General features: G+C 41.1%; 2 protein-coding genes across 3 annotated transcripts in view; both read right to left on the bottom strand.

Moving 5' to 3' along the window:
• The window catches only part of PRRG1 (proline rich and Gla domain 1), a 108132-nt gene extending 100427 nt beyond the window's left edge, over positions 1–7705 (bottom strand). Inside the window, exon 1 of one of the 2 annotated variants that reach the window (XM_003805973.4) lies at positions 7553–7705. The gene's annotated coding sequence lies outside the window, so the exon portion shown is untranslated. Of the gene's footprint in view, positions 1–7478 lie in introns of both variants that reach the window. The other variant, XM_003805974.6, reaches the window with a different exon arrangement.
• A 1260-nt stretch (positions 7706–8965) lies between these two features.
• Positions 8966–11995, bottom strand: LOC129395330 (endogenous retrovirus group K member 6 Env polyprotein-like). Its single transcript, XM_055106518.2, is given in 1 exon segment — positions 8966–11995. A coding segment is annotated over 1 exon segment (2100 nt). The 3' UTR covers positions 8966–9895.
• Positions 11996–15122: the final 3127 nt, after the last annotated feature.

Raw genomic sequence — 15122 nt, 5'->3', positions numbered from 1 at the left:
CAAGAGTGAGCCCTAATATAAACAATTAGCTTTAGGTGATAATGATATGTCCATGGAGGTTCATGAACTGCAACAAATGTACCACTGTGGTACAGGATGTCCTGATAGTGCAGGAGGTTGTGTATGTGAAGAGGGGGTATATGAGAACTCTCTGTACTTTCCTTGTAATTTTTCCATGAACCTAACACTGCTCTAAAAAACTAAAGTTTTTTAATTTAAAAACAAAGCAAAACAATGACCCTTTCTCTTCCCTTATAATGTTGTGATCCATTCCTAGAGTTTCCTGTTTACCCATACCTATCCCATGAATTCTACCTGGAGTATCAAATAATCATCTCAAACTCAACATGGCCAGTATGTAGTTCTTGATCTCCCCACTCAGAAATTTCTCCTCTTGCAATCTTCCCACCACTCCCACAATCCTTCTTGCTTATCTGACTCTATGCCTTATTATTCACCCCTTCTCATTCATGCTACTCCAGCCGCAAAAACCATTTTGCTATTTTTAGCTAAAAGGTCTCAAAAAGAAACCACCTCAAGACTTTTACAACTGCTGTTCCCTGTGCTTAGGAAGCTCTTCCTCCAAATAAATGGTTTTCTTATCTTCTACAAGTCTTTGCTGACAGTGAAGTCTTCCCTGATTACCTCCCTCCAACATGCTCTATTCACCTATAGATGAATACCTATAGGTCCCCCCATTCACCTTCCCTGCTTTGTATTTCTCCAAAGAATGCAGCACCATGTCACTTAACATATATGTATATTTATGTGTATATGTATAGAAAATTATATATATATATTTCTTATATTTTACTCATTTACTTTATTATCTGCCTCCCTCAAATACGATGCAAGCGCCTCAAAGGCGGAAATTTCTAATAAAATATAACTGTTTTATATACTGTTGTATCCTCAGTGTTTAAAAGGATGCCTGGCCATTGACAGTCATACAAATATTTGTTGAATAACTGAATGAAAATCATATGAAACTTATGATATAGCAGTCTTACGGCAAGGGCTAGGGCAATAACATTACAACACAGCATGTCTAGACTTAATTTCAAAAAATAATTATTCAAACTAAGTTGAAGAAAAATACACTTGTAGCCATTAGTGGTAGCTGGAATAGCTGAAATTATTGATTTATTTGCTAGCATTATTAAACTTGAAAAAATCCATTCCACTTAAGAGTTCAAGACTACTTAAGTTCCACTGAAGAACAGTAGTGTGCAAACAAACCTCCCTTAAAGAGAGTTCTTTCAGCTTCTCCCACTTCCATCTTTAAACTTACTTTTTTCACTCTTTTCTCCTCTCTTTTTATGGTACCTACTAATTCCATTCTCTCCTGCTCTCCTGCTCCAGTACTGTATTCCATCAATTATATGTTCATAACATTACACATTCAATCGCTCCTTGACTCCAGCAGGCTTTTCACCTTTACATATTCCCATTTTCTTGAACTCCAAAAATCTTCAAACTCCAGTCTTTTTCTTCTATTCTCCTTTCACCAGCAATTTACCAATAAAACTATTTTCAGTTCTTCCATATTCTGCCCAACATTGCTGAAGAGATGGCTCTTAACCAGGGAATTTTTTCATGCCTAGATCCCACACCCTGAAATCCAGATTTTATGAGTCAATATTGTGGGGAGGGGCACTAAACTTAAGTGTATTGTTTGAAACAGCTCCCTATGACAGTCTGATGCACACACCAGATTAAGAACCATTACCTCTATGTCTGAGCATGGTGGCTCACGTCTGTAATCTCACCACTTTGGGAGGCTGAGGTGGTAGGATCACTTCAGCCCAGGAGTTTGAGACCAGCCTGGGCAATATAGTGAGATCTCATCTCAAAAAAAAATTTTTAATTTAAAAATTAGCTGGCCATAGTGGCACATACTTGTGGTCCCAGCTACTCAGGAAGCTGAGGTGGGAGGATTGCTTGAGCCCAGGAGGTTGAGGCTTCAGTGAGCCGTGTTTGCGCCACTACACTCTAGTCTGGGCATCAGAAAGGCCCTGTCTCAAAAAACAAACAAACAAACAAAAAAGCCATTACCTCAAATACCTGTGATATGTTCTCCTGGTCACAATAATGATAATATAATACCAACTGAGAAGTATAATTAAACCAACAATCTGCACCTGAAACACACCAAAAACAAACAAAAGAAAACCTTGTGGTCATCAAATCCAAGCATCTTCTGTCAGTCCTATCCTCTCTACATTTTAGAGGACACTCTAAACAGTCTTAAAAGCACTACCGGCCAGGCCGGGCGTGGTGGCTCACGCCTGTAATCCCAGCACTGTGGGAGGCCGAGGCAGGCGGATCACGAGGTCAGGAGATCAAGACCATCCTGGCTAACACGGTGAAAACCCGTCTCTACTAAAAATACAAAAAAATTAGCCAGGCATGGTGGTAGTCGCCTGTAGTCCCAGCTACTTGGGAGGCTGAGGCAGGAGAATGGCATGAACCCAGGAGGCAGAGCTTGCAGTGAGCCGAGATCATGCCACTGCACTCCAGCCTGGGCGACAGAGTGAGACTCTTTCCCAATAAAAAATAAATAAATAAATAAAAATAAAAAAAGCACTACCAGCTTAAAGTGCACTCTGTTCTTAATTTTCATAAATTTTTGGTCTTTTGTTCTCCTCTCCCTTCCTCTCCACCAACCTGTCTGAATGCCATACAGATAAATGCCACTCAATGTTTTCCCAGGGACAGCAGAATCACCATCATTTATGAACTTATTAGAAATGGAAATTCTTAGACTCTATCCTAGACATCACAAACTTTGGGTATGGGGTCCAGAAATCTATGCATCTTGTGATTATTGTACATGCTGAAGTTTCAGAACCACTGTGCTAAGCAACCTGTTGGAAATACATGGGAGTTATCTACAAATACAGAACTGGAGCTCAAACAGGGTGGGAAATATCAATACATCCACATTCTGAAGTTAATTGCTATTGAAATAATGGGAGCTCACAAGAAACAGCAGACATAAATAACAACAGCTAACATTTTAAAAGCACTACTATGTGCTAGACATTATAAGCTGTTAACAGTCATGCATCACTTAACAACTGGGATATGGTCTGAGAAACGCCTTTAGGCGATTTCGTTGTTGTGTCAACATCATAGAATGTACTTACACATACCTGGATGGTATAGCTTACTACACACCTAAGCAATATGGTATACCCTATTATTCCTAGGCTACAATCCTGTACAGCATGTTACTGTACTGAATAGGCAATTGTAACACAATGATGTCTGTGTATCTAAACACAGAAAATGTACAGTAGAAATAGGTATAAAAGATAAAAAATGGTACATCTGTATAGGGCACTTACCATGAATAGAGCCTGCAGGACTGAAAGCTGCTCTGGGTAAGTCAGTGAGTGAGTGGTAAGTGGATATGAAGCCCTAGGACATTTACTGTACACTACTGTAGTCTTTATAAACAGTCTCCACTTAGGCTACACCAAATACATAAGAAATGTAATTCTTTCTTCAATAATAAATTAACCTTAGCTTACTATAACTTCTTTACTACATAAACTTTTTAATATTTTAAACTTGACTCTTTTGTAATAATACTGAGCTTAAAACATACACTGGACAGTTGTACAAAAACATTTTCTTTCTTTATATCCTTATTCCATAAGTTTTTATCTATTTAATTTGTTTAACTTTTTAAACATTTTTATTAAAAACTAAGACACAAACATACACATTAGCCTAGATCTACACAGGGTCAGGATCATCAATATCACTCTTCCACTTTCACATCTTGTTCCACTGGAAGGTTTTCAGGGGCAATAACATGGGTGGAGATATCATCCCTTATGATAACAATGCCTTCTTCTTGCCTTCCTGAAGGACCTGTCTGAGGCTGTTTTACAGTTAATTTTAAAAAATATATAAGTAGAAGTATACTCTAAAATAATAATTAAAAAGTATAGTATAGTAAATAAACCATTAGCATAGCTATTTATTATCAAGTGTTATATACTGTAATGCATTGCACTGTGACATTACAAAGGCTACAAAGTCACCAGGTTTTTCAGCTCCATTATAATCTTATGGGAACCACCATCACACATGTTGTCCATAGTTGACCAAAATGTCATTATGCATCACATCACTATATACCTGATCTTAATTATCAGGTAAGTATTATAATTATCATTTTTACAAGTGAGGAAACTAATGCTCGGAAAGAAAAGCTTAACTTCTTGTCTTGCCTCCAATTTTCGATTTCTCCAGTTTCCATGCCCTTGACTCTTGTGCATACAGTGAGAAAAAGAGTTTTGAACAGAACCCTGAGAAGACTGTGGAGGTGACTGAGGTTAACTGGTCAAAGAATTAGAGAAAAAAAATCAGAAATATGAGAAGGAAGTCTAAGAGGAAAGTTTTAAGAAGGAAGGTATAATCACAATGGTTGGTTTGGAATATTTTTTCAGTCAGTAGGTCCACAGATGATGTAGAACTTTAAAAAAGTTTTATGGATGCTACTACTCTTCCTCCCTGAGTTTTGAGTTTTAGTCAAAAAAACAGACTAACTTGAAGTGTTTTGGGAACAATGACTAATGCTATTTTTAAAAGTGAAATGAAAAAAAGTGCTTTTGCATTTAGATGAATAAGGGAGAAATGAAAAATAAGGGTTACTAATGCTCATAGTTCTCTGTCTGCTTTGCAGGCACAGAAGGCTAGACTAAGCAGGTAGCCAATTCTGACTTATTTTTAAACTAAAGAACCAATTCCATTCTTTTATAAAGTAAGTGATCATTTGTTCATGGTATTTTCTCAAATACATATATCCATTCAGGAGAAGAAGGCTGGAGGTGAGGAACAGGGGGAAGATAATTCCTGTTAGGAGCCAGAGGTAACTGGAAGGCCAGTGATCCTGGTGGAGTTAAGAGAGATGTCAAAGACAGTTTGGCAGAAATGGTTAGACCAAGCCTATCAGGGAACTGTAACATGAAGAGACCCATTAGCCAAAGGCTGAAAATACTTTAAGATGTAAAAGAAGTATAATACAACTGGTTAGATTACAGCTTTCTTTAGTTACATCACCCTTCAGAGAATACCATCTGGCAACCTGATTCATTTGTAGTACTTCCTAAATTCCAGCAGCAACCTATTTGTGTCTTTCTACAAATAGTTAATTTCACTAGTTTCAGTATCAGAAACTGGCCTTTTTAAAAACTTCACCTTTTTCTGATCCCTATTTTCCCTTTATCTGTAGAGTTTTTGCACCTCTTTTTAGAGGGATAAACTATGACTAATACATGAGAACATATTTCCACACAGTACTTATCCATATTCCAAATAATGCTGCTCAAATATTAAATACAATTTCAGAATTCTGAATTTCTTGTATTATCCCATGAACTTTATGCAATATGAATTACTATCTTTTTTTTCTTTCTTTCTTTCTTTTTTTTTTTTTGAGACGGAGTCTCGCTCTGTAGTCCAGGCTGGAGTGCAGTGGCGCGATCTCAGCTCACGGCAAGCTCCGCCTCCCGGGTTCATGCCATTCTCCTGCCTCAGTCTCCCTAGTAGCTGGGACTACAGGCGCCCACCACCACGCCCGGCTAATTTTTTTGTATTTTTAGTAGAGACGGGGTTTCACCATGTTAGCCAGGATGGTCTGGATCTCCTGGCCTTGTGATCCACCTGCCTCAGCCTCCCAAAGTGCTGGGATTACAGGAGTAAGCCACTGCACCCGGCCTATGAATTACCATCTTTCTAACAGCATTTATTAATATATATCTGTAAGTTAGTTTATTAGGTGCTTATCACATGCCAGGCAGCTCTAGGTACAAGGGAAACACAAAAGACTGAGGTTCTAGTAGTAATGGAGAAATAAGGCAAGTTATATAAATTTAACAGAAAAGGGTGTGATTAATTCACTCTGGAGGAGATGGCAAAATTTTTCAAGAAGTGAATCAGGCTAAGTCTAGAAAGATGAATAGGAGTTCATCAGGCACTAGAAAAGAGAAAAGGCATCCCTAACACTCCCCGCCCTCCACCTGCCCCAAATTTGGGAAAATAGAAAAAGAAAGAATAACATAACAATAAAACCAGAAGAAATTCTGTTCACCTCATGCCTGGGGTTGGTGCAGGGGTGGGGGTTGGGCGGGGTAATTGTGTTTTTAAGTATACTTCAGATCAGAAAGTAAACGTTCATAAAACGGGATTTACAATCGAGGGAAAGGGGTGGAGGAGGAGGAAGTTCAGTTTATTTTGTTGTATTAACTTAAAACAAATGAGTAAAAATATCAACATCTATGCTTGGGAACACATATACTATCTTTCATAAAAGTCCCTAAGTTTGAAAATGAAAGCATATGGAGCTTTATCCAATATTACAATATTTGCCCTAATGTTTTGTATCCTTAATATTATTTTGAAAGGTTCTAAAGTGAGTCGGCCCAAGATCTTGACAGCACATCCACACACATGGCCAATAATCCACTCTTGATTGAAACAATCAACAGTAGCCTAACCAACTTTTCACTTACCCTGGCTTGAACACCTTCGCATCCTTCAAAGTCTGGCTTTATAGTATGACCATCAACAGACAAATAATTAAGCTCTAAGTTTTGTCACTCAACCTCTTCATCCTTTCATTCAATTATTTCCTCTCAAATCCCATTAGTTTCGCTTTTCTCCTAAAGGGACTCGTAGAAAATACTCGCACAGCACAATCACAAAAACCAGTGGCTGGAGCCAGAGTCCAAACGCGCACACACTACTTTCCAGTCATATCCCTCTTGGGGCTGTTCCTACCAGTGATCAAATTCAGCGGACCAGGAAGAAGGAAAAACCTGAAGCAGGAAGACTGTTTCTCTTCCTTCCACTTCCCCCCACGCCGCCTCCCCCTCCCCCCGCTCTCCCATCCCCCAGGGCCGCACCGCGACCGACCTCGCACGCACCCCCTCCCAGTGTCACCCGCCACTGCCTACAAAACAGTCATAGCCTTTGTTAAAATGTCCACGGGCACAATGGATCAGAAGAGGGACACATTCCCGGGGGTGGGTAAAGGAAAGTCACACGAACGCCACGCCCTCCTTGGGACTAGCCCCGGCCGACAGCCCACCGCCTCCAAATCCTTTCCCCTCCGACGGGGAATGTTTCTAGCAACTCTGCACCAGAGAAAGCAGCGCTGGAGGAAGGGATGAGCTTGGGACGTCCCTCATGGGCACCAAGCAGGGGACTGAACTTGAAGCTGGGACACCCTCCAGCACCGTTGGCAAGCCTCGCGGTCCTGCCCACTCTGTGTGCGGACTTCCAGCCTGTGAACCCCATTCCTTCAATTTTTTTTCTCGTCATACCCACCCTCACCCACTCCCGCTACCACGCACTCCGCTCCCCACGCGGCCCTGGCCGGACACCCACAGGCAGCGTCGCTACCAACGCTACCGCATATCTGACGGGTTTCTCCTCCCAGAACCGAAGTCACCCCCACACACCCCAATCCTTCCTGGGGCGCTTCGCCCGGATCACGTTTCCCCAGCTAGGAACCCAGCGCGGCCGCCACACTCACAGCGGGTCCCGCTCCGCTACTCGCCGTTCTGCGAGCCGCACGTCGCGCCTGCGCGCTCCTATTTCTGCCGAGCCTAGCTGGAGCCAGGAACCGGGAGCGGACTGGAAGGGAGGTGGAAAGAGGCGGGGGCTGGGCTAGGGCGGGGTTAAGAGAGAAGGGGCGGGAACAGGGTGGGGCGCGAGGGTGGGAAACGAGGGGCGGATCCTTCACCGCTTCTGCTGGGAAGACCCAGCGCTCAGGGCATCCTGCTGGAGCTTTCCACTCTTGGGGTTTATTTATAACACATACAGAAAAGCCGTCGAGGCCCCTCTGTGCACTCCCACACGCACCGTGGAGAAAGCCTGGCTCGGCGCGGGCCCAAGTAGTCAGCCGTTGGGCCGCCACGTCTCTCCTTCTAGCCACCGCGGGTCCCCGCCAGCCTTTTTCTCTTTCGCATACATACCTCACCACACATTATTCCTTTTCCTAGTCATTTCTCCTCATCGCGTACTCTTCAGCCCTGGTGAAGTGAGGGGCATAGGGATTTCTCATCCACAGACCGCCTGTGTAGGGCATCCTAGTTAATATACCTCTTTGCTATGTGTGAGCCCAGATCGTGGTTGGTGACTATTCGACCATTGTCCACTGTTACAGCTCAGAGAATTGCCCTTTCCTTGAGGAATAATTACCTTGCCACTGTTTCCGGACAACTCTTGGTGACAACTATCTGCTTTTTCTAAAAAAAAAAAAAAAAAAAAAAAACACACACAAAAAACCGTCTTGTACAAACTTACCCAAATATCAATATCTTGAGAAGAAAACCCATCTTTGACCTCGCTTTTTAGGTAGAGCTATCTTAGAACTTGAATCTTAAAGTTCTACAAGCCCCTCTAAGAAACAGAATAAAAGGCTTTTGCTATTGTGTAAACTTTGACCTAATGCTTGGAGGTTTTCTGGCATTTTGCATCATAAGGAGCCTAGCTTGATTATTATTCCATGCTGCATGCGTGCTTGGTTTTAACTTGTACGCTTTTCTGTTTACAGTCTGGTCAGCTGTGGCATCTCACATGCTTTCAGATCAGCTATTAAAATAAACACACGCCTGAGTGAATCCAAAGTGAATTGGGCTGTGGACCTGAAGTGATTTATTCCAAACCAAGTTCCCCTTCTTTTTACTTTAATTGTGATGGAATTAAGAAACATTTGGCTTATTAAGAATAAAAGAATTGCCACAGGACCACACCAATAGTCTTTGCTAGCAAGCATTTTAACTGTGATGGGAGCATTTTATGGGAGAGTTTGGTGATTACCCTTAAAGATCTGAATATCCCGAAATTCTTCCATTTAACCTTTCTTGTCTTCCATTCATATATTTTACAAATCAGATTTTCTAGAACTCATTTCTATCTTGCACTTGTCAAATAAGCCTGTAGGGGTGGGTTGCCCCTACACACCTGTGGGTGTTTCTCGTAAGGTGGAACGAGAGACTTAGGAAAGAAAAAGACACAGAGACAAAGTATAGAGAAAGAAAAAAGGGGACCCGGGGAACCAGCGTTCAGCATATGGAGGATCCCATATGGAGGATCCCGCCAGCCTCTGAGTTCCCTTAGTATTTATTGATCATTTGTGGGTGTTTCTCGAAGAGGGGGATGTGTCAGGGTCACAAGACAATTGTGGGGAGAGGGTCAGCAGACAAACACGTGAACAAAGGTCTTTGCATCATAGACAAGGTAAAGAATCAAGTGCTGTGCTTTTAGATATGCATACACATAAACATCTCAATGCTTTACAAAGCAGTGTTGCTGCCCGCATGTCCCACCTCCAGCCCTAAGGCGGTTTTTCCCTATCTCAGTAGATGGAGCATACAATCGGGTTTTATACCGAGACATTCCATTGCCCAGGGACAGGCAGGAGACAGATGCCTTCCTCTTGTCTCAACTGCAAGAGGCATTCCTTCCTCTTTTACTAATCCTCCTCAGCACAGACCCTTTACGGGTGTCGGGCTGGGGGACGGTCAGGTCTTTCCCTTCCCACGAGGCCATATTTCAGACTGTCACATGGGGAGAAACCTTGGACAATACCTGGCTTTCCTAGGCAGAGGTCCCTGCGGCCTTCCGCAGTTTTTGTGTCCCTGGGTACTTGAGATTAGGGAGTGGTGATGACTCTTAAGGAGCATGCTGCCTTCAAGCATCTGTTTAACAAAGCACATCTTGCACCGCCCTTAATCCATTTAACTCTGAGTTGACACAGCACATGTTTCAGAGAGCACGGGGTTGGGGGTAAGGTTATAGATTAACAGAATCTCAAGGCAGAAGAATTTTTCTTAGTACAGAACAAAATGGAGTCTCCTATGTCTACTTCTTTCTACACAGACACAGTAACAATCTGATCTCTCTTGCTTTTCCCCACATTTCCCCCTTTTCTTTTCGACAAAACCGCCATTGTCATCATGGCCTGTTCTCGATGGTCGCTGTCTCTTCGGAGCTGTTGGGTACACCTGCAGACTAACAACAGACAAAACAGGCACACAAGGATTAATATGAGATTTATAATCGTAGTACTTCCAATGGTCTTAACCCAAGTGACAGGGTTAAGATTTGCGAGGCCATCAGCAACTCCTGCAATTGCCTCAGTTCCTGGCACCAAATTTAAATGGGCTTTCGATGCTTCGAAAATTTGTTCTTTTAATTTGGAAATGTCTAAAGTGAGATTATCTTCTCTTCCCTGTAGATGGCGTCTAACCATGTCCCAGTGATGCTCAGACTCATTGTAAATTTGGGGTGTAATACAAAAGTCTGACGTATTCCAGTCACACTGTAACTGGAAACGATGTTCTAAGCTCATGAGTCTGTCTCCCATCCAAATGACAGTTTGTCTAAGATCATTAATTTGATTTGCCAATTTTTGATCAATACTAGATTGTGAATTCCACAGTCTTGTAGAATTTTTTTGCCAATCATTAACAAAGTTTACTGACTGAACAGAAGAGTGCAATGCAACTCCTGCTACAGCAGCCGTAGCTGTGACTGCAATTAATCCCATAATCACTGCAATTAAAGTAAAAATGAATCTTTTGGATCTATTTAAAACACCTTTTAATACTTCAGTCAAAATATGGACGGATGGCGAGGCCTCCCACGGTCGGTCCATGGACACAGGGATCCACACGCCCTCTCTTGCTCTCACCAGCAGAATACGGCGTTGCCAATTAAAAGTTGAATCAATGCAAGTAAACAATCTACAATTTTCACAGGTTATAGTCTTGGAGTCTGGTTTAATAACTATATTTCCTACAACTAGCATATAAGGGGGCTTTACGCAACTTTGTCAAGGAACCGTTAGACTGGAATTTAGGTCAATAGTATAAAATGGCTTATGATCTCTTGTTTCTAAAGTTTGATTTCCAGACCAAATTCTAATGTGGTGTGAGGCCACAGTAAGCATCCATAATTCTGGATGTTCAGGACCAGAAACAGGACTTACTATTTTTGGTCTTGGGGTAGAGATTCCTTTTTCTCCCCATTCCCAAGGGTAGAAAGACTGCAATTTTTTATGCTTATGTTTGTCTAAACTTTCTGTTAAGTCGCTATCAACAGCTGGACTCACTTGTGCACTTGGACACGACTGAGTTCGTCCTGAGCAATTGTGGTAGAATTGACCTCGAGGTGCCCAATCTATAATAGTTCCGAATTCATTGTTTTGTAATATCACCGCACTATTGGCCACACATTCTTCCCAAACTAAAACTTCTGTATTTTTTGATTCTTTGGGAATTTCCTTGGGGCAAGGTTTCCCTTTAGGTCTAAATTTTAATGATCTTTGATAAGAAAAGTCTTGTAAATAATTTACCTGTGGCCTGAGTGACATCCCGCTTACCATGTGATAAGTGAATCTACTGATGGGACTGACAGTAGGTACTTCTACCAACCAATCTTGGACTGCAGGCATTAAACATCCTGGTGCTCTCCCTAGGCAAATAGGAGGATAACGATACCCAGTGGAAATATTTATCATCATCCCTTCTTCCTCAGGTTTGGCAGGGCAGCGATCATCTGTGGGGCCAGGTACCCATACACTATCATTAACATATACTTCTATAGGATTATCCATCCATGTGACTGCCCGAATTAAGGGCTGGAAAGGCACATAGGCCCAGTAGGTATAGTTAGCTGCAGCTGCTCCTGCAGGCATAGGGAGACTTACCACCATTGATACAATCATCAAGGCTGCAAGCAGCATACTCTCTGGGGTTTGTGTCACCTTTGTGTTCTCTAGATATTTTGTAGCTAACTGTGTCAGCTTCTTTAGTTGTGCCCAAGTCGGCAGCTCTGCCTTCTTGGTGGATGGCAACTTCATCTGTTCTTCTGATGTCACCATTTTGTTCATCTTGTGAGTCAACGGTGCTCGATTGCGGTGTCTCCGTCTCTGCGGAGGTGCTTTTCTTTGCATCTCCGATGGGTTCATTGTAGAACTTCAAATGTCTAGTGGGTATCCAAACAGAAAGCTGATTTTCTTCTGGTGAAACACAAGCAAAACCTCTCCCCCACGTTATCACCTTCCCTATTTCCCATGTCTTATTTTTATTATCTTTCCACCAAATTAGTTTTCCTTCATGTGGGCTGTTCTTTTTACCAGTAAGATGTTGTTCTGCAGAAGTAGTAGTCTGATTTCTATAAATGTTTAAAAAATTTAAAGTATAGAGTGCTAGATTAAGTTGCATCTGAGGAGTGGTACACTCCTTACTGTCTCCCCCTTCTTTTTGTTTAACTAATTGAGTTTTGAGTGTTCTATTAGTTCTTTCAACTATGGCCTGTCCTTGGGAATTATAAGGAATTCCTGTTGTATGTGAAATTTTCCACTGACTTAAGAATTTTTGGAAAGCTTTACTACAATATCCTGGTCCATTGTCAGTTTTTATTTTTTCTGGAACTCCCATTACAGCAAAACAAGACAATAAATGTTTTTTAACATGGGAAGTACTTTCTCCTGTTTGGCAAGTTGCCCATATGAAATGTGAATAAGTATCAACTGTTACGTGAACATATGATAATCTTCCAAATGAAGGTACATGCGTGACATCCATTTGCCATAATGCATTAGGACACAGACCTCTGGGATTAACTCCTGCCTCTTGAGTGGGCAGGTGTAAGACTTGACACTGGGTGCAATGTTGTACAATATCTTTTGCCTGTTTCCATGTGACATCAAATTTGTTTTTTAATCCTGCTGCATTTACATGAGTCAAAGCATGAAGTTCTTGTGCTTTTATGAATGCAGATGATACCAGTAAGTCAGCTTGTTCATTTGCTTTAGTCAAAGGCCCTGGTAAATTAGTGTGTGCTCGAATATGAGTAATATAAAATGGGAAATTTCTTTTTCTTACAGTTTGTTGTAATAAATTGAATAGCTGGTTTAACTGATCATCCATGCTATATTTAATTAGAGCTGTCTCAACATCCCTTGTAGCCTGTACTACATATGCAGAATCTGATATAATATTGATAGGTTGGTCAAAATCTTGTAACACTGTAATGACTGCAACCAACTCTGCTCTTTGAGCAGATTGATATGGAGTTTTGATTACTCGTTCACCCTAGAGAAAAGCCTCCACGTTGGGCACCAGATGTAGGGGTGGGTTGCCCCTACTTAAGCCTAGGGAGGATGTAGAGAGATATATTGCCAAAAGGTATATTGGTAATGTAGACACAAATTTTGCAGGATTAGTAAGTCTGTAAGTGCCTGGAAGCAGGACTTTGTCCTATTCATTTCACTAGTAAAATATTTCACATACATGTTCTTAAAAAAATTGCTAGGCTAATAAAAGTAAGATTTGCATCCTTAATAAATGTGCATATGTGTTTTTTTAAAAACTTTTCACTTGATTATTTTTTTTCTTTTTTGTCTAAATTTTTCAGGATATTTTGGTTGAAATGACAAAAACTAGATTGAAGTAGATCAGGCAAAAAACAGGAAGTTATTGTGTAACCCAAGTTGTGAAAGGGTAGGTCTATGATTGGCCATAGGATTAAATGGAACCAGCAACAGGAATGCTTTGAATTCCAGCTCAGGCTCTCAATCCAGACAGGGTCATTCTAACAGAACATCTCAAAGTCATGTTCTGCTGGTTTGGCACCGTAGCCTGTTACAAGTTGCTCACACCTACCAAGTTCCTACCAGAGAGAAAGTATCTCTCTTCTCTCACTTCCAGTTTTTAAAGCAACAGTTAAAACATCTGATTGGGTAGAATTGAGTACCGTAACCACTCCTGAAGAGAAAATGCATATGTGACATAAGAATGGGACCCAATTAGAACCACATGGTTAAAGAAAAAAAAATAAAGAGAAAAATTTCTAAATGAAAACAAACAGTAAGGGGGAGATGCCGTTTTCAGAAGAGACAGGCATTGGACAGACAAAAAAAAAGATGTCCACCATCGAAACTGTATTTAAGGAATACAGCCTTGGAATTACCTTTGACCCCTCTTTCTCTCCCTCTCCCTGCCTCCCCAAATATTCAAGTATTAACAAAGATGGTTAACAGTGTCTATGTATTAGTTTTCTGTGGCTGCTTTACAAAAATTACCACAAACTTCATGGTTTAAAACAACACAAATTTATCTTATGGTCCTGGAGGAAGTCTGACAAGAGTCACACTGGACTAAAATCAAGGTGTCAGCAGAGTTGAGTTCCTTTATGGAAACTTTTTGGGAGAATCTTTTTTCTTGCCTTTTCCACGTTCTAGAGACCTCCCACATTCCTTCATTCATGGCTGTATTCCATTTTCAAAGCCAACAATAATATTACTCTGACACACTGACACTTCTGCCTACCTCTTCCACATGTAAGGACCTTTCTGATTATATTGGGCACATTAAGATAATCCAAAACAGTCTCCCTATCTGAAGGTCAAATGATTAGCAGCCTTAATTATATCTGTAACTTTAATTCCCTTTTGCCATGTAACATATTTTCACAGGTTTTGGATACTGGCACGTGGATATCTTTTGGGGGGCATTAATATCCCTACTACAGTCTTTCTTTACATAAAAGTAACAAAGCCTAAGCCACTGCTTTTCAAACTGAAACACTTGTAAAAAAAATACTGATATCTGGATCCCATCCCCAGATATTATTATTTAATTGACCTGGAGTCCCTTGGCCCCTCTAAACACACAGAATTAACTGGATCAGGATGGAGCATCTCACCCATGCTGGGCCACAGAACTTCCCTGGGGATTTAGAATAGTAGCAGGGAATTGGTAACACTGGGTGTCTGAAGCTATAATGTGTCAATTTAGGAACTATAACATAAGGAGAATCTTAGGAAAACAAATCTGGAGTGGATGGAAGAGGGGAGAAACAGAAAGAGGTAGACACAGTGCAGCTGAGCCTGGATCCTCAATGGTTGTCTGCCTCATAGTTACAATGCCATTCTTATCATTGGCTTCTATGAGGAACCACTGAATCCTCATAAGAAGGTATCTTATTTTGCTGAAGCTAGCTCAAGTTAATTTCTCTTGCATAAACCATAAAATATTCTAATTAATATAGGATGAGAGCTTAACTTTCCTCCAATTACTTTTTTTCTGATA

This window comes from Pan paniscus, chromosome X, assembly GCF_029289425.2.
Source record: "Pan paniscus chromosome X, NHGRI_mPanPan1-v2.0_pri, whole genome shotgun sequence".
NCBI lineage: Eukaryota > Metazoa > Chordata > Mammalia > Primates > Hominidae > Pan > Pan paniscus.
The sequence above is the reverse complement of the archived record's forward strand: the minus strand, read 5'-3'. Positions and strand labels throughout refer to the sequence as shown.